Genomic DNA, 27,852 nt, shown 5'->3' with positions numbered 1-27,852 from the left:
TTCAGATGGAACTCTGCTTTAAGATAAGGGAAAAAAAAAAACTTGAGGCTAGAAACCCTTTAAGAAATCCTTGGGGGATTTACAGTCGCCTGCTTAGCTTAGTTAAGGGGTGGTGGGCTTGCAGGACAGGACAAGTCCTGTAAGCAGCATCTTTGGGGCAGTTTGGGAGTAGTGTATAAAGCGCTCCCAAAACGCACTGCCCATTGAAATGAATGGGCAGCGTTGCCAAAAGCGCTTCAGCAGCACCGCAACACGGACGCTTTTAACCCTTTCTGTGGCTGCTACTTTACCGCTTGCGCACCCCCTCCCCAGTGTGCCTAAAAGCAAAAATGCCCATTTCAGACGGCTTTTTATAGATGCATTGGCATTCTAGTATGTGTTTACTAAATCTCCTGGGCTGCTCTAATTTACAGCAAACATTCTCCTGCAGCTTCCTTATTTTGGTTGTGATGCCTTCATGCAAGGTGGCGGATCATGTGCAGCTATTGTGAATTTGGTTCCACTCCATTCCCCTTCTGTTATGCACTCCTATTTGATTTTTATCCTTGTGCTGTCTGTTTTCTTGCAGTGTTTGCAGAGATTCAGGAAGGACAGTCAGCACTAGGAGCAGCTCAGACAAAATGGGTTTCTGGAGTAGGACCAGAATGAAATACAGGGATATGTTGTAAATTGTAAGTCCTTGAATTTCATTAAGAAGTCCAGCATGAGCATATTAGGCTGGGCTTCTCACAGGAGTGCAATTCGTTTTGCACTCTATTGACCCTTTTTCAGAAGGGAGCGGTCTGAAGTCCACTCTCTGCTGGTGTCAAACAGATCAGTCCAGGAACCGCATCATCCCAACTTCCGAAGGCTGCATCCGCCAGGTGCCTAGATTGATGGCAGTCTCAGCGAGTCGCTGAGATGGCCGCTTCTCGCCCCTCCACAGCTCGGCGCTCCAATGAGTGTGGAGGAGCAGAGCTGCTGATTGACAGGCAGCAGCTCTCCACTCAGGGAGGTGAGAGAACCGAGCCATCAGCCGCTCGGTTCTCAAAGATGAGGCGGCGGGGGACAGATGCCGCATTGCACCAATGCCACAGCCACCTAGGCAAGTATTATTGGCCAATATAAAAAATATATACTTTTAAGTCATCTGGTAGAAATCTTTCACATCTTTGCTTTAATTTTCTAAATTTTAGGATATAAATAGTGGCTTTGGAGCGGTATTACACCCCAAAGCAAACCTTTTATTATATTGCAGCTTACCAATTTAGATGTGATGGCGGCATTTGTTTTCTTTAGGCTTACTTTCCTTTTTTACCTGGTGATCTATGCAGCTACAGGCATCATTCAGATATCACCGTCTTCAGCCGCCGATTCTGTGCACATTAAGAACGATCAAAGAGGCAGTTCCGCCGCTTGATCGTTCTTATAGGCGGCGGGTGCTTCCCCGGGCTGTCCCGTGCCATCGGGGGCCTGGAGAGCGAATCGGCCGGCGCTGCCTGGGAAGCATAGAGATGACTGGTGACCAGATGGTCACCAGTCATCTCTATGACCGTCGGAAGCCTGGAAGTAAACAAAGCCGCAATTGCGGCTGTCGGCATGTGATCGGTGAATTATTTTTTTTCACTGATTTTCATGCTTGTAAGCCTGGAGGAGATAAGACCCCACATCTCTCCATAAGGAGGACTTGTCACAGTGATTCCTATTACAAGGGATGTTTACATTCCTTGTAATATGAATAAAAGTAAAAGTGATCAAAAAAAATATATAAAAAAAAGTGTAAAAATAAAAAAATAGGTAAAATAAAACGAAGATTTTTTTTTTAAGACGTCCCGGTAGCTTGCGCGCAGAAGCGAACACGCATGCAAGTCCCGCCCACATATGCAAACGCCGTTCAAACCCCACATGTGAGGTATCGTCACGTGCGTTAGAGCGTGTGCAACAGTTTGCCGAAGTTTGGCGCCATTCCATGAGTGTCCAATTTTAAAGTGTGACATGTTGGGTATCTATTTACTCGGCGTAACATCTTTCACATTATACTAAAAAAATTGGGCTAACTTTACTGTTTTGTTTTTAATTCATTAAACTGTTTTTCCCCCCCTAAAAAATGGCGTTTGAAAAATTTATTGTGCAAATACCGTGTGAGAAAAAAAGTTGCAGTGACCGCCATTTTATTACCTAGGGTGTCTGCTAAAAAAATATATATATATATAAGGTTTGGGGGTTCTGATTAATTTTCTAGCAAAAAAATGTTGATTTTTACATGGAGAGAAGTGCCAAAATAGGCCCGGTTGTCAAGTGGTTAAATACATTAACACTCCCCTCAGATTAACAATGCTGCTGTCCATAGGAGTTTTTTTTTGCTCTTACATCTAGAATATAGACACCCTAACACAGTGTGCGTGTTGCCAAAACTTTCTGAATGGCTTGGCAATGGGGAAGGAGGAGGGGCTGAACTTCTGACATGCCTCGCCACGGTGGTTAACCGCCACCTCCCCTAAAGGTGCCAAATGTGGCACAGGTGGGGGGAGGAGATAGATCAGTGGAGCTTCCATTTTTTGCATGGAACCCTGCTTTAAACACTATAGGTGTTTAATTCGGAATCAGACTTTCTGGGTGTTTAGTGACGAGAGATGCTGAAATTAGAGCAGGTCGTTGCATGTAAGATTGGAGCACGATCTTATTACAGTAAAGTTGAGAATGCGGAATTTGTTGTTTCCAGTTACTGTTGCAATGGATGCCAGCTCTGATGGAGAAGAGGAAGTGGAAAACGCTGATCAGATGACAGAAACTGTGATGAATGGAAGCATGAAGGAAACCCTCAGCCTTACCGTAGATGCAAAAACAGAGACTGCAGTTTTTAAAAGGTAAAATGGCTTTTTTGAGAAATTCAATGCTTTTGGTTGACTTTTTTTTTTTTTTACGTTTTAAAATGTTTTACAAATCATGTAAGAGTCTACCCATAACACTGGTGTAAACTTGAATTGCGGTTTCTCTGAGCGAATCGGAGGCTCTTTATTTTCAGAGTTGAAAATCATCCAGGGCTTTGTACACACCATGTTCATTGAGCTGCGTTTTTTTCTGCACACCACCACGCATGTATGGCATGAACAGGCCACATAAAATACAGTTTGTGCCGTGCTCATGCCATTCATGTACAATGGTCTGCCAAAAAAATGCAGCTCAATATGGTGCGTACAAGCTTATATGGGTATGTTACAATTTTAACTTGAGCTGCTGATCACTACAAACAGGTTTTTTGAAAACTGTGCCACTGGCTGTTGGCTGAATTTGAATGTGCAAGATATTTATATCTGAATCCACTGCTACTAAATGGCCTTTTTTTTTATCAATTTAATTGGACAACTGGAGGAACTGTCAGTGTAAATATGAAAGAAAAAAAAGAAATGGCTATTTATACTTGCCTGCCCTTCTTCCTGTTCCTCAAATGTTCCACTTAAGAGATGCTGCATTACTATCGGGCACAATAGGAGATAAGCGGCCGGCTGGTGAGATGAATGGTGTTGGGTAATTTTTTGTAGTTTTAATTTCAAATTAATACATTTAGGGCCAGATTCACAAATGAGATACGACGGCGTTTCTCCTGATACGCCGTCGTATCTCTGTTTCTATCTATGCGACCGATTCATAGAATCAGTTACGCATAGATAGCCAGAAGATTTGACAGGTGTAATTGTTTTACACTGTCGGATCTTAGGATGCAGTACCGCGGCCGCCGCTGGGGGGAGTTTGCGTCGTAAACCAGCGTCGGGTATGCAAATTGGGAGTGACGGCGGATCCACGACGGTTTTTCGTGTTCGCTACGTCGCCGCTAGTCTAGTTTCCCGTCGCAAAGTTGCACTTTTTTTTGGTGCCTTTAACTTTAGTCAGCAAGTGTATTGCTGTCTAAAGTATGGCCGTTGTTCCCACGTCGAAATTTAAAAATCAACGTCGTTTGCGTAAGCCGTCCGGGAATACGGAAGTACGCTACGCCGTTCAAAAAAATGATGTCACGGCGCGCAAAGCACGGCGGGAGTTAGGAAACGGAGCATGCGCAGTAGGTCCGGCGCGGGAGCACGCCTAATTTAATTGGCACACGCCCATTTGAATTGGCCCGCCTTGCGCCGGAGGCCGCGGGCGTAGTTTTCATCGCAAGTGCTTGGTGAATCAGGCACTTGCGATGAAAAATTGCGGCGGTGTAACGTATCTAGGATACGTTACGCCGCCGCGATTCTACGTGAATCTGGCCCTTAGTGTGTGCATGTGTTGGAGAAAAAATATAAAAAAAAAATGCTTCACACTAAATGAGTAATGTAACCACTATAGTAGGCACTCAAAGGGCTTTCACAATTTGAATTATCGCAATATGGGGCTGCGCCTTCTCCTCCCTGATACATTGCTTGTTTATGCACATCCTATGCATTAAGGTGAAAAACTTCCGACAGTGTCCCCCCCAGCCCCCATTTTACTTACCTGACCCCTCGAAAGTCCATCGCTCCTCCCCGTCATAGTCTTCGGTTCCCAGCCTGACCGTTGATTGGCTACACTGGATGGATTGAAAGCAATGCAGCCATTGGCTGGCACTGCTGTCAATCACATCCAATGACGCGCCGGGGGCAGGGCAAAGTGATACAGTTGGCGGCTATGGCCGCCGCTGTATCACGGGAGCGCGCCCGCAAGAGCTTTCCACCGAGCTCGCATGAAGGTGGAAAGCTCTTCCGGGGGGGGAACCATGACAGCCGCCGAGGGACCCCAGAAGACGTAGATCGGGGCCACTGTTTTCAAAACAAAGCCGCACAGTGGAGGCAAGTATAACATGCTTGTTAAAAAAATAAATACATTTTAACTTTAGTGTTCCTTTGACTTTGCTATCTATTGAGCCAACTCTCTCAGGTTACGGAATGTTTACGATGTATACTATAGTTGATATAAATGTTAGGCCTGACGCATCGTTTCGCTTTCTTTCGATTTTTTTGTTTTCACGGTTTTGCTCACATTTGTTTTCCATAAGAAAAAATGTATGGAAATATTCCTATGTTGAATATTCCTTAATAACATAATTATGAAAAGGGCTTTCACAGGTGAATGAGATTGACCGTATAATGGCTTTATTACATCTTTGAGTAGCCATAGCCCACCTTTCTCAAAGGCCTCAAAAGGCAGTCTAAATAGCTTTGTTTCCATGGTTTCCAGCAATTATACCGTCCTTGTTCACCTGTGGGAAGCCCTTTGATTACTTATTGTAAGACCTCTTTCACACTGAGGCGCTCAAAAACTACCCATAAAACGTTGGGCGTTATTGCGGTGCTTTTGTGGCGCATTAGCGCAGTTTTTGTGGCGTTGTCGGCAAGATTTTTTTTAAGAAGCAACGTGACCTAAAGTTTTTTTTTTGAAGGGCTTCCCATTCATTTCAATGGAAATGGGCATATTTGAGGTGCTTTTTAAAGTACTCCAAAGATGCTGCTTGCAGGACTTTTTGCACCGCTTAGTGTGAAAGCTTCCATTGAAATGAATGGGAGGCCATTTTGGCGCTAAAGCGCCTTAGTGTAAAAGGGGTCTAACTTGTCCTAGGGGTGTGTTGTTGTTGTGTTTTTTTTTTTTTCATTTTTTATTTTTTTTTCTGGTCAGAAAAGTCATATATATTTTATATTCCTTGTCCTACGGGGAAGGTTGGGGCCTCATGAACACTGGGCTGAAAATAAAAACTCCCCTTACAAGCATTTGGAATGCTTTTTCAGCCTGTAAAAGCACCTCTGTTAACCTATGTGTTCGTGCGCACACAGGTGTTTACAGGCTGAAAAAATCCATCAAAGGTGCGTTCAGGAGAGGAACTAAAGAGCAGAAAAACGCTAAACGCCTGTAAACTTGTCTAAACACTAGACAGTTTTAGGTGCATTTGAGCAGTAATGCATTCCTGTGGCAAGATTAAATATTCCTGCCAGTGGAATCCATCAATGCTCAAATGCTTGATAAACTTAAACGCGTGTGCAATATACGTGGCTTCAGGTGCGTTTTTTTTTTTTCGCTTTTCTCCTGCCATTGTGGCGTTCAGTGGTGCAGGTCTAACATCTTGTGTGCATAAGTCTTTCTTTCTTTCTTTCTTTCTCAAATACATTTTATTTCCTGTCTCATGCCAAATAGATTGGAGTAGATCTCCAGCTGCACAGCTAACCATTATATGTAAATTACTGTATAATATGCCAAACTATTTTTGTATTCCTGTTCAGCCAATTGTCTTCCACACACATCCAGAACACGCAGGGTTACACCAGTATTTCCTGATGCAACTCTGCCCTTCTCTGCTACCTGGCTGCCTACTGGTCAAGGAGCTTAATCTCACTGCTGATGGTCCTCTATGCTGTTCTTTAACTGCTTCCAGCCCTTATGACATCATGGACGATGTCATATCTGGATGATGCCTGCAGCAATGGGTATCATTCAGATATAATTTTTTCCAGCTGTCAATTCCTTGCAATGTAAAGGCCATCCTAGCAGCTCATTAGCAGCTGGATTGCTTTTGCAGGCAGCGGGAGTGGACGTCAACCCCCTCCAGCTGCTCTTCCATGCAGTTGGGAAGCCGTAGATCTGATCTGGGGTGGCGCTGGATTACCACAGAACTAATCAAGAACCAGGTGGTCCCCGGCCATCTGGGTAGGGTAGAGGACATGGCGCCATAGAGAGGATCTTTAATGCCTTATTTCTATCACAGGGGCATATTTACATTTCTTGTGATGGCAATCAAAGTGATCAAATAAAAAAATGTAATAAAAGGGACAGTGTAATAATAAAAAAATATTTAGAAGCAAACGCATACGTAGGTCACACCTGCATATGTAAACCGTGTTCTTGGCAATAATTCTAGTGCTAGACCTCTCTAACTCTAAACTGGTAACCTGAAAAATTAAGTGTCGCCTATGGAGATTTAAAAGTACCTTAGTTTGGTGCCATTCCATGCGCAATTTTAAAGCGTGACTAGTATTTACTCGGCATTACATCTCAGATTTTACAAAAAAATGGGTTCTATATCCAGGGTTTGTTCGGTGTCTGTTTTTTTTTTTTTTTTGCATTAATGCGTGTTTGTTTTTTGTTTGCAAAATCACTGTGCAAATACTGTGACATAAATTTCAACGATTGCCATTTTATTCTTTCGGGTCTCTGCTAAAAAAAAAAAAAACTGTTTGGGGGTTCTGAGTAATTTTCTAGCAAAAACGAAAAATGTTTAAATGTAGTGGAGAAATGTCAGAATTGGCCTGGGTGGGAACTGGTTAAACTGCCTCAAATACGTCTCACTTTACTGCTAGTGACTGAAAACAAGAGACTGTCAACACTGTGAATGGCAGTAGGCACAAATGATCTCGCTGCCCACAACCTCTCAGTTCAGGTAGCCTTTTGAATACACACTTATTATATTTGAGCGTATAAGTGGGCTAAGTGTGTTCTGTTCTTTATCTAAAGTATGTTCTAAGTGTACATTGACTGCTCAGTTTTATGGGGCTGGGGCCTGTAGTTGCTGCAGTAAATGATCACTGTGCTTTATTTATGCAGCTCTGTCCACACCACACACTACCTGTACTAAGTAGCATTCTTTTTATGCCTGCTTCTCCTCCTTTCCCTCTTCATTGCACACTATTGGCTTCAGAGTGTTGAAATCCTATTGGTATGTATTTCTTGTACACTGTGCAGGTTTTTCATATATTCCCCCTTATACCGGATCTCCCTTCTATATATTTTGCATCCTCACTTTTGTTAGTTTTTTTGTGTTTTGTTTTTTTTTCAGTCCATGGAACATGCATTTTTTGTTTTGTAAATCTGCTGCCAGAAATTATCTTCACGTTCCTGATTCCAACCACTGACACCCATTGCATGAATTCATCATTTTCGATACTTTATTGCATGATTCTATATGGTTTTACGCCTCACCAATGACTCCTTCTTTTTCAGTGAGGAAGGGAAACTGTCTACCTCTAATGACCCAGCCTGTAAATATGTTGTGGAGAGCTTTGATTCCTCTATGGAAAACCCTCCAGTTTCTCAGCCAAACAGTAGCAACCAAGAACAGAAGTAAGTAGATACTTTAACATACTGGTAAGATGGAGTGATTATAAATGTGCCTGAGCTTAAAGCAGAGCTCCACCCAAAAGGGAAGCTCTGCTCATCTGCCTCCGCTGCCACATTTGGCACCCTTTTTGGGGAGCGGATACCTGGTTTTGACAGGTACCCGCTTCGGCTTGAGTTTGCTGTGGCCCCCCTCCTCCTTCCCATGCAGCCGACATGGAGAGTGCAGCCCGCTTCACACACGCACAGCATGGCTTCACTGACAGTTTTCTTTGGTGCAGATGGTAGCGGTGGAAACGTCTATTTAACTGGCCATCTTTTGAACCTTCTGGTGACCATATACAATGTAAAAAACACAAACCACCATTAAGAGAAATCTAAACTAGAGCTGGGTATACAATTTATTTTATTTTTTTCTCCAACCCAGCGGGTTGAGAGAAAAAAAACCCTGACTGACAGATCCCTGCATCCACACAATTGTGTGTGATGTGGGGATCTCTTGCTGTGCTCTTGTAATCTGACAAGGCCATTGTCTGCAATTGCTGATTTGAATGCTGGTTTTCCAGCAAGACCTTTCGACAGAAGCTGTTGAATATGATTCTGTTGAACAGACATTAGTACACATGTACAGAAAGTCAACTGGTTCCTGCTGACATTTCCAGGGTTATGAAATCTGATCTTTTTTTAACTTCTCAATATCTGTGCTGGTTGCTGAGGCACAGAAACAGACCCAAAATTAATTTATATATATATATATATATAATATATATTTTTTTATAGTTTAACTTGGTATTTGCCAGCAGAACGTAAATGCTTTTAGGAATGGAGCTGTTATGTAACTTTCATTAAGGAGCAGTACAGGTGTACTTTTATGGTCTAGTACTTTGTGCCTCTTGGCCTACTGATCACAGGCTTTGAGATGTGCTGAACAGCTTAGGGATCACTTCGGCACATGCAGACACAGGGATATCTCCTAAACCGTGTAGGTTTAGGACACGGGTCTTCAAACTATGGCCCTCCAGTTGTTCAGGAACTACAATTCCCATCATGCCTAGTCATGTCTGTGAATGTTAGTGTGTTACAATGCCTCATGGGATGTGTAGTTCTACAACAGCTGGAGGGCCGTAGTTTGAGGATCCCTGGTTTAGGAGATCTCCAGGGTAGATACAGGTAAGCCTTAATATAGGCTTACCTGTAGCATAAAGTTGGTAAAATGGGTTTACGACCACTCTAAGGGCTCCTACCTTGAAGCACTAGTACATTCCTCCATTAAGTTCAAGGGTATCCAATCCTTTTTCAGCTACCAAGTACCGCACCCTTCCAATTCTGGTTTTAGGCTGCTTGAATGCTTTCTTAACCACTTAAGACCCGGACCATTATGCAAGTTAAGGACCTTGCCCCTTTTCGCGATTCGGCACTGCGTCGCTTTAACTGACAATTGTGCGACGTGGCTTCCAAACAAAATTGGCGTTCGTTTTTTTCCCCCCCCCACAAATAGAGCTTTCTTTTGATGGTATTTGATCACCTCTGTGTTTATTTTTTGCGCTATAAACAGAAATAGAGCGACAATTTTGAACAAAATTCAATATTTTTTTGCTATAATAAATATCCCCCAAAAAAGATATAAAACTTTTTTTCCTCAGTTTAGGCCGATATGTATTCTTCTACCTATTTTTGGTAATAATAAAAAAAATCGCAATAAGCGTTTATCGATTGCTTTGCGCAAAATTTATAGCATTTACAAAATAGGGGATAGTTTTATGGCATTTTTATTAATTATTTTTATTTTATTTTCTTGGGACTGCGACATTATGGCGGACACATCGGACACTTGACACATTTTTGGGAAATTTTGTCATTTTCACAGCGAAAAGTGCTATAAAATGCACTGATTACTGTGAAAATTACAATAGGTGGCACTAAGGGGTTAAGTGTGCCCTAAGGGAGTGATTCTTACTGTAGGGCGGCGCGGTTGTAGGCGTGATGTCACTGATCGTCGTCCCCTATATCGGGGAACAGACGATCATTGTCACTGCCACAGTGAAGAATGGGGTGTGTTTACACACCTCTCCCTGTTCTTCAGCAACCGATCGCGGGACACGGGCGGCGATCAGGTCACAGAGCTTCGGACCGGGTCGCGTGTGACCCACGGCTGGGCTCTTAAAGGCATGTCTGTTTTTTCATCAGATCTCACCCGATCCGATCCGCCATGGATGGATATGGACGTATCGCCATACGTCTGATTTTTGGCGGATCGGATGTCAGCGGACATGTCTCTGCTGACATCCGACGCTCCATAGGACTGCATGGAGCGGCCGTTCAGGTCCACCGTCAAAACTGACAGGCGGACCTGAACGGTCCAACCGTGTGAATGGGGCCTAGGAGATTGCACTCCCTCCACCGATTTAAAAAAGACTACGTTGTCTTCCAAATATACCAAGGCACCTGGAAACATGTACACACGCACTCCCAATATTATGAACCTTTTGTATAATCATATTCAATAATAGTAAAAAAAAATACTTGTCATGTAAGTCTATACAATTTTACTGATATAAAAAGTCCCTCTGACAGGTGGAGGGTAGTGTAATCTCTTCTGACTTTTTATAGGGGTTTTTGTATTCAGTGTAAAATTCAGTTCATTGAATAACACAGCACCCGCCCAGGCTCCTTTTTTGTCTCTCTCTCATTTTTGTCGTACTACTGAATTACATGTTGCAGATTAGGGGGGGGCGTGCTTTTCATTTAGTTTAGTTGCACCTAGCATCCTGCTCCTGAGGGTGGCGACATTAAACCTGTCAGTCATGAAGATGAGCTATGTCATTCAATGAACTCGGATAAAAGGATTTTACAGCGAGTGCAAAAAATGATATACTTGTCTCCCTAAATCATGGTGAGATTCTCAGTGTATTGTGGTCTGTCCCTAATAATTTCCCCCTTACCAGTGATGAAGGGTTCTAACCTTCATCACTGGTTTGAACTGGAGTTCCATTTTAAGTTTTTATATCCACTTTTACTAGTTTCCTAGCATATTTCCTGCTTGCACTACCTGGATTCTAGTTTGTTTACCCAGCTTGTGTCCATGTTTTCTGTTTGGTTTTGTCTTTATTCTACTCCAACTAAACAACTGATATTTTATGGCTTCTCTAGGACACCAGAGCAAATTCTTCTAGACGGAGCTCCTGCAAATGGCCCAGTATGATGTGCAATGCCTATTGTTGGTGGAAGATTGCAGACTGATATCCGTTGGGATTCTAAGTGGTGTTACTTGAGGATATTGGCAAAGGCCTGCCGGCGCCAGTCACTGCTGCACTAACTTTGCAAGGGATCAGGACCAGCAACATTTTATTTTATTTTTTTCTTAGGTTTTAAGGTGTTGTACAGACTTGAAAGTGTAAAAAAAATATTGCACATTGCAAAACAAGACTTTTGTGTATGTTTATATTGTATTGTATTCTAAACAAAACCGGTGCCCTATGACTTAAGAACTCACCACTTCAGTAATAGTGATACTATGGTTAAAATGGTTGTAAAAATAGTTTTTATAAAGTGTATACAAAAAAAAAACTAATGTATTTGAAAGCATAACTATTTGACAATTAGTGTGACCAAAGTATTTACCAGTTCATGCATTTAACTTTATTTTTTGTTCCACATTGTACAATAGTCGGTTTTCTCTCAAAAATATTCTTTGATAGAACTCTTCCTGTAAATGTAATAATTGTATTTAGGTTACCAAAAGCGATCCAAATATGGGTATTTTTTTTTGTTCCAGTGTTTCAAATTTTGCAGCAAATCTTATCTGGTTATCCATTGCTGTAATTTTTAATTTTTTTTCTTTTTTATTGAACTCAAATGTTTATTGGTAGATTTAAGTATTTATTACTACAGTTGACAGATTGTTATTGTAAAGCCATATGTTCTGTCTTGGTTTGCGCAAGTCACAGGTGTAAAGTTTCAGTACCGCGAAATCTGCTCACCTGACAATTATTCATTTTGGGAGGTTTTTTTTTTTAATACATGTTTTTAGTTTTTAATTTTATGCTGCTCCCATATGACAGCAGGGAAAGCATTTTATCATACATTTTTAATATCCAGATCAAACTTAAATTTGCATGTCAGGTGTTTTCTGTGCCGATCTGTGAATTATTTTTATATTCAAGTTAAAAACCAGTTATTTTTATTTTATTTTTTTTGTCCAAAACTGGTTGTACATAAGTAGTGATTACAAAAAAAAGCTAATTCTATGTAATTTATAATGTTTCTATATTCCTCCAGTTCGCCTTCTTGAAGCAGGAAAAGCAATGTTCTGTTCCCAGTCTGACACAAGCGTTGCCCACCTCTTGCACATCTTTTTTTGTAGATGTAAATCTAATTTTCTGAATAGATTCTTATTGGTTGTGAGACCTCTCCTAGACAGGTATTTTGAGAGAAAGAGACTCTACACAGAGGCCAACAAGTTTTAGGCGTAGTCTCCCATGCAACGTGCCTAAGCATTACATTGCATATTACAATAAAAAGAAAAATATGCTTTTTTTTTTTTCTGGGTGTCCTTTACGTTGTTTCGTTTGTTGCACGTTTTTTCTAAATACTTGTTTAAGCCAAACTCTAGCTCTGCCTCCTCAAAGCATAGCTAAAGGTAAGAACACAAATGTTGTTTTTATAAAGTATACAGTAACTGAAGGCAATACTTATTATTTTTTTTTTTTTTTTTTCGATTAGAGCATCTCATGTGTTTGTTGTAGGACTTTGTTAGGGAGATTCAACCCATCCCCCCCCCCCCCCCGTTCTGGTGATGGTTAAAACCAAAAGTAAAAAAATCCCAAATTTTGAGTGTTAACCAGAACAGGAATTATGGATAAATCTTCCAATTTCTGGTGCCTAAGCGATTTTCCCTTATTTCCTCTTGTGGCAATGGTATAGGAAGTGAGAGGGGTAGCTCCCTATTGTGACACAGATATCAAAAATCTAACAGGGTTTATAGCCCTTAAATCCGAAAGTCTTTCCTTCAGTTCTACTTTAATCATTTGCGGTACACAGGGTCATGGATTATACTGCCACCTTTAGAATGGGACACTTGCATTGAAAACATTGAACTGGTAGTATACCTCTTACACTCCCATCATGCTTCAACTTTTTTAAGCTAGTGGCTTAGTGTTTTTATTAACTACTTAAGACCCGGACCAATATGCAGGTAAAGGACCTGGCCCCTTTTTGCGATTCGGCACTGCGTCGCTTTAACTGACAATTGCCTGGTCGTGTGACGTGGCTCCCAAACGAAATTAATGTTTTTTTTTTCACACTCACAAATGGCTTTCTTTTGGTGGTATTTGATCACCCCTGTGGTTTTAATTTTTTGCACTATAAACATAGTGACAATTTTTCAAAAAAACAATATGTTTTACTTTTTGCAATAATATCTCCAAAAAATATATACAAAAAAACATATTTTTTTTCCTCTGTTTAGGCCGATACATATTCTTCTACATATTTTTGGTAACAAAAAATCGCAATAAGCGTTTATTGATTGGTTCGCGCAAAATTTATAGTGTTTACAAAATAGGGGATAGTTTTTATGGCATTTAAAAAAAAAAAAAGTGGTCCAGTGGTTTTTATATAATTTTATTTTTTCCCGTGACTGCGACATTACGGCGGACACTTTTTTGGGACACTGTCATTATCACAGCGAAAAGTGCTATGAAAATGCACTTTTTACTGAGAAAATGACACTGGCAGAGCAGGGGTTAACCAGGAGGGGCACTGTAGGGAGTTACAGGTCATTTGCAGTCGTTGGAAAAGGGGCAACAAATTCTCCTCCAAGTATTTCTGTGGGTTAGCTGACACCTGAACTCCTAAGTATTTAAAAGATTCCACCACCTTCAGTGACCCCGCCGCCTCCGGTAGGGAGGCAACCGGACCATCCACAGGCAAAATGACGGATTTACCCCAATTTATCGAGAACCCCGACAAGGAGCCAAACCGTTGGATCAATTCCATAGCTGCCGTAAGAGATGTATCCACATCTCCCAGATACAACAAGGTATCGTCTGCGTAAAGAGAAATCTTCTCTATCTGTTCACCTCTCTCAAAACCGATTATCTCAGGGGAGGACCTTATCCGCGCCGCTAACGGCTCGAGGGCTAGTGCAAAAAGCAGGGGCGATAAAGGGCACCCCTGCCTTGTGCCTCTGTAGAGCGGAAAGGGGTCCGTAAGGTCCCCGTTCACTCGAAGCCTGGCCGTGGGGGCAGCATAGAGTAACCGAACCCATCTAATAAAATTGTCACCCAGTCCAAAGCGTCCCAGGACCTCCCACAAATAGGGCCATTCGACGCTGTCAAAGGCTTTGGCAGCGTCTAATGACAGGATCGCCCTCTGTTTCTCGTTATCAACAGGTATCTGTAAATTAAGGAAGAGGCGCCTAATGTTGAGGGCAGTTGACCGGGAAGGAATAAAACCTGATTGGTCCGTATGGATTAGTTTAGTTATAACTTTAGCGAGCCTGGTGGCCAGTACCCTAGCCAGTAGTTTAACGTCTGTTGTCAGTGGTGATATAGGTCTATAGGAGTCAGCACTTTGGGCATCCTTACCAGGTTTCAATAGGAGAACTATAATGGCTTCATTCATGGATTGGGGCAGGGACCCCTGATCATACGCATCTATAAACACTTCTTTCAAAAGAGGTATCAGGCCTTCAGAGTAGCGCCCATATACCTCCGCCGGCAAGCCATCCGAGCCCGGAGACTTGCCAGGAGAGGAAAGCGCCAATGCCTCCAGTAGTTCATCAGTCGTGAGCGGCGCACTCAATTGCGCCACATCTGCGGCCGATAGACGCGGGAGGTGGCACTGATCCAAAAAGGAGGCAATCTCCTCAGTAGTAGGTGAGACTTTAGAGGAATACACATCAGCATAGAAATCTTTAAATGTGGATAGCACATCCGCATGAGATGAGACCAGTGACCCCGATACATTAGTTATTGACTCTATGTGTGGCGAGCCCCTTTGTGCTCTCACCATCATAGCCAGCATATGACCTGTGCCCTCCCCGTCCTCGAAGTACTTCTGCTGAAGGAAAAATCTTTTATTCTCCGCCCTGGTCATAGTCACATGCTTAACCATATTCTGAGCCTCATTCCATGCCCTTTCGGTATGCTCAGAGGGGGAGTCCACATAAGCCGACTCAGCCCTCCCAGCCTCCCGAAGCACGAATTGTTCCCAAGACTTCGTCCCCGTTTTAATGGAGTTGATAGACCTAATAAACTGGCCCCTCAAAAAGGCTTTAAGAGCATCCCAAAGGACACCCAGGCCCGTGGAATTCCTGTTAATCCTAACAAAGTTTACTAGTTCAGTATGAATAGGATCAGGGGCTGGGAACAGCGACATCCAGAAGGGATTAAGCCTCCAGCAAGTGCGCTTAGAGATTCCAGACGCCAGTATCTCAATACATAAAGGCGAGTGGTCAGAAACAGTCCTGGCCTCGTACTTTATGGACGAAACCAGGGGAAGCATCTCACTGTTGCCCAGGCCCAGATCAATTCTAGAAAGGCCCCTATGCGAGGCGGAGTGGCAAGAGTAACATCTCTCCTGTGGGTGAGCAAGCCTCCAGACATCTCTTAACCCCAGCTCCTGTAGAAGCCGAGCAAAAGGCGTCTGGCTCCTCCTTGGTGTGGCCGCCCGCGCCCCAGGAGAAAACTTGTCAAGGTCGGCACACAAAAAATTATTAAAGTCCCCCACTACAAGAGCGGGGACACCGGGGTGACGTGACAAGAAGGTGGCCAGGGTCTTAAGAACCTCCGCCGAAAAAGGTGGCGGTATATATATGTTGGCTATAATACATGGTATGCCATTTAGGGAACAATGCAAAAAAATAAAACGACCTCCCGGGTCTATTAGTGAGGAGATAAACGTATACGGTACATTTATGCCAATAAGTGTACTGACCCCTCTGGCATACGATGAAAAAGCAGAGTGGTACTGGTTGCTATACAGCCTAGAGGAAAATGGAGATTCCTGACCTGGTGGAATATGTGTCTCCTGCAGGCACACCACTGAGGAGCCCAGCCGTTTAAGCACATGACCTACTGCCATGCGTTTCACTTTATCTCCCAGCCCTCTAACATTCCAGCTAGTTAACACAATCTGTACTGCCATGTCTTAAGTATAGAATCATCTGCAGCGAACACCACATAAATGCATTTCAAGTCAATAGGCCAGGACCATCTTACAAATAATAAAATAAACACTATTCCATCTCGGTCGGGACAGAACACAAAAAAATAATAGTAGCGAGAGTGACCAGGTGGGGAGGAGAGAATCTCATTTCTAATGTTATGGGGAGCATAAAACACAGGGTGAGGTCTCCCCAATGTCTCAGTCCAGGCGCATTGGGCACATCCTGTGGAAACAAATGTCAAGCAGACTGTAGACATATCATTCAAGAGAACCATTATCAAGCTCAAAGGAACCAAAAATAATAAAAAACCGTCGATGAGACTTCTTGTCCACGAGGGACTCAGTTCTAGTGGGCAAAGTTCACTAGCCAGCTTAAGGGCATCCGCCTCCAGCGGATCTTTTTTCCGTGTAGAACAAAACATATTTAAACTGTGCGAACACCTCCTGTGGAAACAGTTCTCCGCCTTGGAAGGAGGTTACTGTAGGGAGTTAAGTGTGTACTAAGGGAGTGTTTCTTACTGTGGGGCGTGGCATCACTGATCGTTGTTCCCTAACACAGGGAACTGACGATCACTGACAGCCACACTAGGAAGAACGGGGAAGGTTTTTTACACTCCTCCCTGGTCTTCCTCTCTGTGACCCCATCGCCGGATACCCGCGGCGATTGGGTTCCGTGATCACAGGGTCAGGTCGCGACCCATGGCTGGGCATCTTAAAGGGGGACGTACCTGTATGTCCATGTGCCTAGCCATGCCATTCTGCTGACGTAAATGGTTGTGCAGCGGTCCATAACCGGTTAAAAAGTTTTTTCTTCAACGTTTTTTAATCGTTACAGAGCCAGTTTTTTTTTTTTTTATTTCCAGGTCCGGTGCAAGCCTGTAGTTTGATGCTAGGGCATTGGCTTTTGTCATTTTCAAGGCACCTAGCGATCTGCGTGTGTTAACAGAGTGCTTTTACAGGTCCAGGGGTGTGATTTACCTGTTGGTGAAAGCCTTTATTGGAAAACTCCTTTGGGGTATGCCCATTGATCGGGCAAAAACTGTCTGGAATGTGACTGTTTGGTTTCAGTTCTCCAGTTTGAACCTGACATGTGTACTTTTTTTTTTTTTTCCCCAAATCTCCCCCTTTACAGGTTAATACCAGGGATCCTCAAACTATGGCCCTCCAGCTGTTGCGGAACTACACATCCCATGAAGCATGGTAAAACTTACATTCACAGACATGATGGAAATTGTAGTTCCTGAACAACTGGAGGGCTATTGTTTGAAGACCCCTGGGTTAATATTTTTTTTGTGATCCAAGATTCCAGTGTCACAAGTACTTTGGGCTTTCCACTGGGACGGCCTTTACTGTGTTGCATAGCTCTTTGGACTGTTCAGTTCCTGGGGAATCTCCTATTGGGTGGAAGATGTGAGTACCATGCTGAAACACCATGTATTTAATGCAAGCACTTTGGGGAGTGTGGCTGCAGGACTTTAAAGGCGAAACACATTGTGTGTCATTATTGCCTGTGTGTATATTTTCCTCTACTTTGACAATTGTTTAAACCCCCCTCTGCTATAGGCAGCTCAGTTACTTTTGCCTGTTTAAGGATCTAGTTATCTGTAGAGACCTGCGGTTCCATAGCTTTTTCCTAGATTTTAATATTTCTACAGGAACAAAAATCCTAACCGCTGGATGATCTAGGTCCAGTAGCCGCCATAGTCTGGCCAGCAAAGACCCACACCTTTTTTTTTTTTAGCTATGCGCTGAGTCAACTGTGACAACCACATCCTGCCCTGGGATGGCCATAAAGTTGAGCCTCTTTCAGGCACCTGACTGGGCACCTGATAGTTGTGACAGTGCCAACAGCTCACCCACAGTTGGTGGGTGACAGATCTGTCTCTGGAGTGTTACCCACACCCTCTGTGGATCAGTATGTAGATGCTTCCTTCACTGGGGTGGGCTATAGTGGAGAGTCCTGCTGGGGTACCCTCCTCCCTTTTCTGCTTTGTCCATTTAGGGGATGTTTGGTGTTACTTTTCTCCTTTTGCTTGGCAAAGGTGCAGAAGTTCAAGATGGAATCCTTCTGCTTGGTGGTGGCCTCCCTTCATTGTGGAGCTTTCCTGGCCTCTATAGACATGATGGATGCATACCTATCTGTGCTAGGCACCAAGTCTTACACTTTGTGGGTGGGGATGCATATTACCAATTTTTGGTGCTCCCCTGTGGTCTGGCCTCTGCCCCTTGAGGTTTATTTTACCAAGGTGTTAGCTCAGCAATGCCTTGAACAGAGCCAACAAAAGGATGGCCGTGATAGGTTATCTGGATGATCATAATAATAATGTTGTCTTCTGCAAAGACTCAATTCTGTACTGGTGATCTCAATGTGCACTCTGGAAATGTTTGCATGAGTTCTGAACCTCAAGAAGTCTGCTTTGACCCTGACCAGGAGGCTGGAGTATCTGGGTCTGCTGTTCAACTACCTACAGGCCAGTGTTCCTCCTGCTGGACAAGCCCTGGAAGCTTCTGTTGCCAAGTCTGCAGTTTCTGTTCTGCAGGCAGGCTTCCCTGCAATCCTGTGTGCAATTTCTGGGTCTCATGATGTGGAGCTGTATGCATTGTTCCAAAGAAGGGGTCTTCAAAATCTTGTCCAAGTATCCCCTATCTGCTCACATCTTAATGCATACTTTTTATCCAAGGGTTCAGTATGTGGCTTTGCCAGTGCAACCTCCAATGCCACCTTGGGACCTTCTCTGTTTAAAACTGCGGATGGCCCACAAAAAGGCCTGGCAGCTGCCTCATTGAAGCAGGTAGATGGCAGTTCAGGCTTCACCCTGGTAGAGCATATTCTGTAATTGGGAAGGCATAAGTTATTAGTGCCTCCAACATCAGAAGTTTGTGGCTCAAGCTTGCAAGGTGGTTACCTTTTTTGCGGTGCATTCCTTTACCAAGTTTTGCAAGGTTGCTGCTTTGCATCATTGAATGCTTGGTAGGCTTCTATTTTGTAGTTCCCTTGGGGTGGAGGAGGTTGAGAGTTTTTTCTTTCTATGGGTTGTTGCATAGTTTGCCTGATTTTACTGTCCCCCCCCCCCCCTTTCGTTGAGACACTGCTTTGGGATGTCTCTGGCTTCAAGATTAAGAAGTGTTGTCCGTCAATGAATGCAAGAGAAAATTGGATTCATGTTACTCCCTGTAAAATCCCTTTCTGGTATGTGTAGACCCCTCACCTTGTATCACAACTTATTCAGTTTTAACTAGAAATGAAAGGCAGAATTTTTTTTATTTTTTTAAATTAAGTGATTGAGTATCCTCTGCTCTCAGCTGCATGAGGAGCCCATAAACCTAGGGTGGGTAAATGGCAGCATGGGTGGATTCTGTGTGCTAGCAGAAGTTTGATAATTGGCATAGAGCAGGAGTACTGAATTAAAATTCAAGGAGGTCCGGTTGCCAACATTTTCTTTGGGCCGAGCTCCGAATCTCAAGTCTGTGCTATGACTCAGAAAGATTGTAGTCACAGGCGTCCCCATCACAGCGCCCCTTTACATCAGGCGTCCCCATCACAGCGCCCCTTTACATCAGGCGTCCCCATCACAGCGCCCCTTTACATCAGGCGTCCCCATCACAGCGCCCCTTTACATCAGGCGTCCCCATCACAGCGCCCCCTTTACATCAGGCGTCCCCATCACAGCGCCCCTTTACATCAGGCGTCCCCATCACAGCGCCCCTTTACATCAGGCGTCCCCATCACAGCGCCCCTTTACATCAGGCGTCCCCATCACAGCGCCCCTTTACATCAGGCGTCCCCATCACAGCGCCCCTTTACATCAGGCGTCCCCATCACAGCGCCCCTTTACATCAGGCGTCCCCATCACAGCGCCCCTTTACATCAGGCGTCCCCATCACAGCGCCCCTTTACATCAAGCGTCCCCATCACAGCGCCCCTTTACATCAGGCGTCCCCATCACAGTGCCCCTTTACATCAGGCGTCCCCATCACAGCGCCCCTTTACATCAGGCGTCCCCATCACAGCGCCCCTTTACATCAGGCGTCCCCATCACAGCGCCCCTTTACATCAGGCGTCCCCATCACAGCGCCCCTTTACATCAGGCGTCCCCATCACAGCGCCCCTTTACATCAGGCGTCCCCATCACAGCGCCCCTTTACATCAGGCGTCCCCATCACAGCGCCCCTTTACATCAGGCGTCCCCATCAGAGTCCTCCTTAACATAAAATAAGGGTCACGTTGATGGGCACATTTTTAATGTGCACAATTAACATTTTATGTTAAGGGGCACTCTGATGGGCACAAGAAAATGTGCCTATCAGTGTGCACATTAAAAATATACCTATCAGCGTGCCCCTTAACCTAAAATAAGGGTCATGCTGATGGGTACCTTTTATTTTAAGGGGCACTCTGATGGGCATGTTTAATTTTCAGGTGCACGCTGATGGGTATATTTTTAATGTGCACACTGATGGGCACATTTTATGTTAAGGGGCACTCTGGGCGCAACAAAAATGTGTCCATCAGTGTGTGCCCCTTAACAAAATATGCCCATCACTGCGCACATTAAAAATATACCCATCAGCGTGCCCTTTAAAATAAAATTGGTCCATCAGAGTGCCCCTTAACATTAACAACATATGCCCAGCAGTGTGCACAATAAAAATACAATAAAAATATGCCCTTTAATGATCATTAATGGCCCACATACCTTAATGAAGGAGGGCACTGAAATACCGAAGGGGTGGAAGCTGAGAGATGAGGATCCAGGAATACACGCGAGCAGCAGGGGGCGGAGCGCATGTGATGTCACGCCCCCACTTGCAAGGAGAGTCAGGAGCGGACCCGCAAAAAGCAGGGGGGTGGGGGGGTCGCGCGTGTGAAGTCACACCCCTAATCACTGCCTGTGAGTCACCCCTTATCTGGACCTACGGCGAGGGGCAGGCGCACGCAGCGTCACTGCTTGCTGTTATAGTGGCGGTCCGGGCAGGACTCGGACCGCGGGCCGCCATTTAGTGACGGCTGGCATAGAGCATGCTCGGTCACCAGTGTAGCTATAAAACTGATCATGCTGTGCTCCGCTTTTAATAGGAATGCAGAGTACATGTACAGAAGGCACATATTGGGAATGTAAAATGTTGATAAACTTATTTAGAGGCAGTCGGTTCTTATTGATATGATGCATATATGGCTAGAGCTGCAGCAACTTCTATCTGAACAGTATTGCAAAAACGGCATATGCCCTTTGAGGGATAACTTTATTTTAAAGTCCTCATGCTGGAAAAATTTCCTCTGGAACTGCAGCATTCCTTTTTTCTCCTGGGCCTCTAGACCTCACATCCTTTTGTAAATCATGGATGCAGAACCTTCCATCCTTACCAGCAAGCCCTCACTTTCAGATTACCAAAGTGTGGGGTGACATCTGCCTTTGCAACCACCTGGACTGAAGAAAGATTATGAATACATGGGTAAGGAACATGATCGTTGCTTTATGCAATCTCAACTAGCAATGACCCCCCCAAAAAACAATTGGCAGATCTCCCTGCTGCCTTTGGAACAACTCTCCCAATGAGTCATTTTTACTTGTTCTAAAGTAGTAAAGGTTTTGGATTTTCTACTCTGACCTTTTAATTTTTTATTTATTTTCTATATGGAGGGCCAATTCACACCACATGCAGTCCAGTCCGTATTTTTGTGCAAATGGTCCATTAATAGATCAATCCCTTCAAGGCTGTAGACTGTAACCACTGTCTTTTATGGAGAGAGATGCAGGGGGGATGAGAGTGTCTTGTGTTAGCCTGGGTTCACATACACTATATTTCCTTTGCATGCACATGAAATTTAATGGCATCCTAGTCCGTAGGATTCAATATTGAGTTGGACCACCATTTGCAGCTACTACAGCTTCAACTCTTCTGGGAAGGCTGTCCAGAAGGATTATAAGAGTCTGTGGGAATGCTTGACCATTCTTCCAGAAGCGTATTTGTGAGGTCAGGCACTGATGTGGATTAGAAGGCCTGGCTTGTAGTCTCCGCTCTAATTCATCCCAAAAGCGTTCTATTGGTTTGAGGTCAGTACACTGTGCAGGCCAGTCAAGTTCTTACACCCCAAACTTTCATCCATGTCTTTATGGACATCGCTTTTGTGCACTGGTCCAAATCATTTGGTGGAAGGGGGAATTATCGTGTGAGATTGTTTTTCAGTGGTTGGGCTTGGCCCCTTAGTTTCAGTGAAGAGAACATCCACATACCAAGAAGTTTTGGACAATTTCATGCTCCCAACTTTCTGGGAACAGGTTAGGGATGGATCCTTCCTGTTCCAACATGACTGCGCACCAGTGTACAAAGCAAGGTCCATAAAGATTTGGATGAGTGAGTTTGGGGTGGAGGAACTTGAGTGGCCTACACAGAGCCCTGACCTCAACCTGATAGAACACTTTTGTAGAAAATCATGCATTTGATATTCAAAGAAGATTGTATAATGTAATTTGTAATCCACATAGGGAAAAATCCCCCATAAGAGATAATGCAAATGCATAAAAGCTTGGGCATGAACCCCATGGAAATCTAGCCGGGATCTTCTTATAAAAATAGGAAGAGTATGTGACTTGTAGCATTGTGATGAGGTAAAAACAGAAAAGAACCATGATTATCTAAGTACATGAAATTGTGAATAACGACCCCTTGAAATTATCCACATTTTTGTCATGTTACAACCAAAGATGTGAATGTATTTTATGTGAGACCATAATGGAATATAATTGTGAAGTGGAAGGAAAATAATGAATGGTTTTCAATTTTTTTTTTTTTTTACAAATATGTGAAAAGTGTGGCGTGCATATGTATTCAGCCCTCCTGAGTCAATACTTTGTAGGACCACCTTTCACTGCAATTACAGCTGCAAGTCTTTTTGTGCATGTCTCTACCAGCTTTGCACATCCAGAGAGTGAAATGTTTTTCCATTCTTTAAAAAATAGCTTGAGACATGTCATATTAGATGGAGAATGTGAACAGCAATTTTCAAGTCTTGCCACAGATCCTCAATTGGTTTTAGGTCTGGGCTATACTAACACATGAATATGATTTTGATCTAAAGTTCCATGGTAGCTCTGGCTGTATGTGTTTAGGGTCATTGTCTGCTGGAAGGTGAACCTCCACCCCACTCTTCAGTCGACAGATTTTCTTCTGTATTTGTCTCATTCGATCTTCCCATCAACTCTGACTAGCTTCTCTCTCCCTGCTGAAGAAGGCATCCCCACAACATGATGCTGCCGCCACACTTGGATGATGTGTTCAAGGTGATGTGCAGTATTCGTTGTCCACCACACACAGCATTTTGCTTTTAGGCCAAAAAGTAAAATTTTGGTCTCGTCTGACCAGAGCACCTTCTTCCACATGTTTGCTGTGTCCTTCACATGGCTTCTTACAAACTGGAATTCTTATGGCTTTTTTTTTTTTTTCAGCAATGGCTTTCTTCTTGCCACTCTAACATAAAGGCCACGTTTGTGGAGTACACAACTAATAGTTTTCCTGTGGACAGATTCTCCCACCTGAGCTGTGGATCTCTGCAGCTCCTCCAGAGTTACCATGGGCCTCTTTGCTGCTTCCCTCATGAACGCTGTCCTTGACATGTTCAAAGCTTGGGATGTTTTTTTAACACCTAATTCTGCTTTAAAATTCTCCACAACTTTATCCCTGACCTGTCTGGTGTGTTCCTTGGCCTTCATGATGCTGTTTGTTCACTAAGGTTCTCTAACAAACCTCTGAGGGCTTCACAGAACAGCTGTATTTATACTGAGATTAAATTACACACATTTACTAATTAGGTGACTTCTGAAGGCAATTGGCTCCACTAGATTTTAGGTAGGGATATAGGCGTAAAGGAGACTGCACGCCACACTTTTCAAATATTTATTTGTAAAAAAATAAAATAAATTGAAGACCCTTTATTTTCCTTACACTTCACAATTATGTGCTACTTTGTGTTGGTCTGTCACATAAAATCCCAATAAACAACATTTATGTTTTTGGTTGTAACATGACAAATTATGGAAAATTTCAAGGGGTATGAATACTTTTTCAAGGCACTGTATATAAACCACTATGCCAAGTGATTTTAAGCACTGCCAACATGTGTCTGGATTGCTTAGATCTATTGCATGGAGGTCCAAGGGACATCTGTATCAGCGAGAGATAATTTTGTAATCGAGTTCCATGCAGTTTAGCAGAAATAGTTTGAGTTAATAAAGATTTATTCCAATCAGAAGGTAATCTAGGGATCCCCAGGTTGGATATTCAGTGGACCAATAAAAGGAGTCTGTCGGTATACTATAGGTAATTTTATAAATAAAAAAAAAATGGGTTTCTGCTCCTGTAGCAGTAGATCCTCAAAGTTAGTGGAAGGTCTAGCCAAAGATGATGTAGATTTAAAGCTGGTAAGTAATATATCATGCCGAGGGAATGCCATCATTAGTCAAAGTCTGGACAAATCTAGTGTTACCTGCAGATTTCCATAAGTGAAAGGATTGGGCTTCAAATGCTTGTGAGCCCAAATGAAGGCATGGATCGACTTTCATAATAGAAGAGATTTAATGAGGAGGGGGGTTGGAAGAGGAACAGCTTGAAAATCGTAGAGAAATTTTATAATGCTTATCTTGCAGGTCCTCCAAGTGATGGAGGATGGGTCATATGTTTTAAGGTGTTTTGATGAGGAAAAAGTCTAGCCTTTAATATAACAAGAACTGTTTGCACAGCATCCATAGGACCTGGCAGTCAAGAAGACTGGACTGGAATGCGCTTCCGTGAACAATGACGACTTTACTGTACTAGTCAGTGGAGGACCTAGATGCCGTTTGAGTGAACACGTGTACTGTGGCCATTGCGTTCACACTGACTGAACAAGTGGAGCAACAAATTTGCATTAAGCTTGAACATTACTCAGTGGAAACTATTCGGAAGATTCAGAAGGCTTTTCAGGATGATGCAATGAGTGCAGTGCAAATAAAATTGCCGCACAAAAGCTTTAAAGATGATCAAGAACCTGTTAAAAGTGATATGCATTCTTGAAAGCCTGCAACAAGCAGAACACATGAGAATGTTAAATGTCTACGGGCTTCAATCAACAAAGATTGGCGACTAACATTGTGAGAGCTAGAAGCTGATCTGAGGATTCCGAAAACTACGGTGTTCAAGATCTTGGCAGGAAACCTTGTGGAAAAATTTTGTGTGAGGTCCCAGGAGGGCTGGGGCGTTATTGTACAATGTTTCTTGTATCTTATTCAATAAATATCTCTATTTTTCATATTATATGGCTGGATACTTTCCTGGACAGACCTCCTAAGTGCGTAACCAAGTTAAACATGGGGGATTCATTCAAGTCCAGCAGTTTAAAGAGGTCGCGAGGAATGTAAATTCCCAGGCATTTGATTGTGCTGGGTTGCCATTTGGACAGGAAGATTGTATAAAGTGGGTTTGTGTGGGCTAGAGTAAAGAAATGTTGAGTCCGGCTTCAGTTTTGTCAAAATGTACTTTTAAGATACTGAGAGCCCTTAATCTGTCTAGCTCTCTCAAAAGATTAGGTATAGTGATCAAAGGAGTTGGATATATACCGCAAACGTTCATCTGCATATATGGACATTTTGTATTCTCTTCCCTTCACTGAGATACATTGGATGTCAGAGCTTTCTTGAATGGCAAAGGCGAGATGTTTAATCACCAATACAAAAAGGAGCAGCGACAGGAGTCAGGCAGGGCTGTGGGATTGAGCGGGTACCCCTGGGCACTAGGTACACATGGGGCCCCATCAGAGTCAGTCGGATCTTGGGGGGATGCTGCAGTGCTGAGGTGGCATGGTAAACTGCACTGTCTGCACACAGTAACTTTAACTGTATTTTTCATAAGCGGTGCAGCACACACAATATGCTGCCTGCCATCTCAGACTCAAAGTTGTCGTCATTGCTGGTCTGGGTGGTGACCGCTCCACCTCCACTTGCTGCCCAGCTGGGAGTCCATTGCTAGGAGCGGGTGCACTGTGGCTGTGCCAATTCTGTTACTCAGTATCTCACTCACAAATCCATTGAGAGACCAGATTTGAAGGGAACAGCACAGTGCTGAAGAAGCCCATGGTTTTACCCACTTCCTTATGAGCTATCTGAGCCCTGTGTGCCTGCCTCGGCAGACCCACCCATACTCCACCCCCCTGCTGTGCACACACACAGTAGCTGAAAAATTAAGTGGAGTAAACACCGCTCTCCCCCTTTTTCAATGGGATGTCCCTTCATCTACTGCTCCTGGGTTGCTTTTTGAAAAAGACTGCCACTCCTCTGAAAAGCAATCCGCAGGCATGTGAGGAGGCAATGTGTGGCCTCTCTACCACCTATTTTAACCTAGATGCTGCATCACCCCCACCACAACCAAGCTGAACCTTTTATTTGAATGGTTTGCGTTTGGTGAATGGTAGTGCTTGCCAATTGCAACTGGGGGTATAATTCTTGCCGTAATCACGAAGCAAAGCATCATGGCTGCAGAATGTGTACAGCTCCAGCCTCTGTCTTGTCAGCTAAGGGTTCATTCACCCCAGCTGCTGCATTACAACATGCTGACCGGTATTAGCGCAGTGTAGATTGTGGAGCATTGTACAGCCGTGGCCAAAAGTTTTGAGAATAACTGACATAAATACAGGTGATACTTGAAAAATGTTAATATCGTGTCAGTTCATTTATTTCACCAATGCAACTTAAAAGGTGAAACTAATATATGAGATGGACTCATTACATGCAAAGCAAGATAGTTTAAGCCGTGTTTTGTCATAATTGTGATGATTATGTCTTACAGCTCATGAACCCCAAACACACAATCTCCGAAAATTAGAATATTGTGAAAAGGTGCAATATTCTAGGCTCAAAGTGTCCCATTCTAATCAGCTAATTACGCCATAACACCTGCAAAGGGTTCCTGAGCCTTTAAATGGTCTCTGTCTGGTTCAGTAGGAATCACAATCGTGGGAAAGACTGCTGACCTGACAGTTGTGAAGAAAACCATCATTCAGAGGCGTTGCTAGGGGGGTGCGGTCCGCACCGGGTGACACCCACTAGAGGGGTGACACCATCCCGATTTTTTTTTTTTAGCTGACATATGGGGGGGCGGCCCCCTCGCGACTGCAGCGATGAGCGCCGCGGAATCGGAGCGCCGAGCGCCGCGGTACAAGAGGAGGGGGGGTTGCGGGGTGACACCGCAGCACCATCCATCCACTCCTCTCACAGCCACGGGCTGTTAGCGGTGCTCGGCAGTCGGCACACAGGCATAGCCCCCTCCTCTGTTTGTGTGTACAGAGGGGGAGGGGCCGAGGGGACCTTCTGTCCATGTGCCGTGGCGCTGCCTGTGATGATCTGAGGTACTGAATGGGAAGGGAGGGTGTTTGCACCTGGGGGATTTCACTGAAGGGGGGGTTTGCACTGGGGGTGTTTGCACTGGGGGGGTTGCACCGAGGGGGTTTGCACTGAGGGGGGGTTGCACAAAGGGGGGGTGTCTGCACTGAGGGGGTGTCTGCACTGAAGGGGGTCTGTGTAACATGCAGGGGTCCAGAGGTGCAGGTGGCTGTGTAATGTAAAAGGGGTGCAGTGATGCAGGGTGCTGTGTAATGTAAAAGGGTCCAGAGGTGAAGGG

At 43.9% G+C, this 27,852-nt stretch overlaps 1 protein-coding gene across 6 annotated transcripts in view; it reads left to right on the top strand.

The window, feature by feature from the left end:
• Window positions 1–12,575, top strand: part of PPP6R3 (protein phosphatase 6 regulatory subunit 3) — a 99,032-nt gene extending 86,457 nt beyond the window's left edge. For 3 of the 6 annotated variants that reach the window (XM_040328380.1, XM_040328378.1, XM_040328376.1), the window contains exons 23-26: window positions 2,702–2,846; window positions 7,619–7,636; window positions 7,921–8,040; window positions 11,185–12,575. In XM_040328380.1, coding sequence (XP_040184314.1) covers window positions 2,702–2,846; window positions 7,619–7,636; window positions 7,921–8,040; window positions 11,185–11,236 — 335 coding nt within the window. In that variant the 3' untranslated portion in view covers window positions 11,237–12,575. The remainder of the gene's footprint in view (window positions 1–2,701; window positions 2,847–7,618; window positions 7,637–7,920; window positions 8,041–11,184) is intronic. The other 3 variants (XM_040328381.1, XM_040328382.1, XM_040328377.1) reach the window with 1 other exon arrangement.
• Window positions 12,576–27,852: the final 15,277 nt, after the last annotated feature.

The sequence above is a fragment of the Rana temporaria genome, chromosome 11 (assembly GCF_905171775.1).
Source record: "Rana temporaria chromosome 11, aRanTem1.1, whole genome shotgun sequence".
NCBI classification, from domain to species: Eukaryota; Metazoa; Chordata; class Amphibia; order Anura; family Ranidae; genus Rana; species Rana temporaria.
Note: the sequence above shows the minus strand (reverse complement) of the source record. Positions and strands in the feature narration are given on the sequence as shown.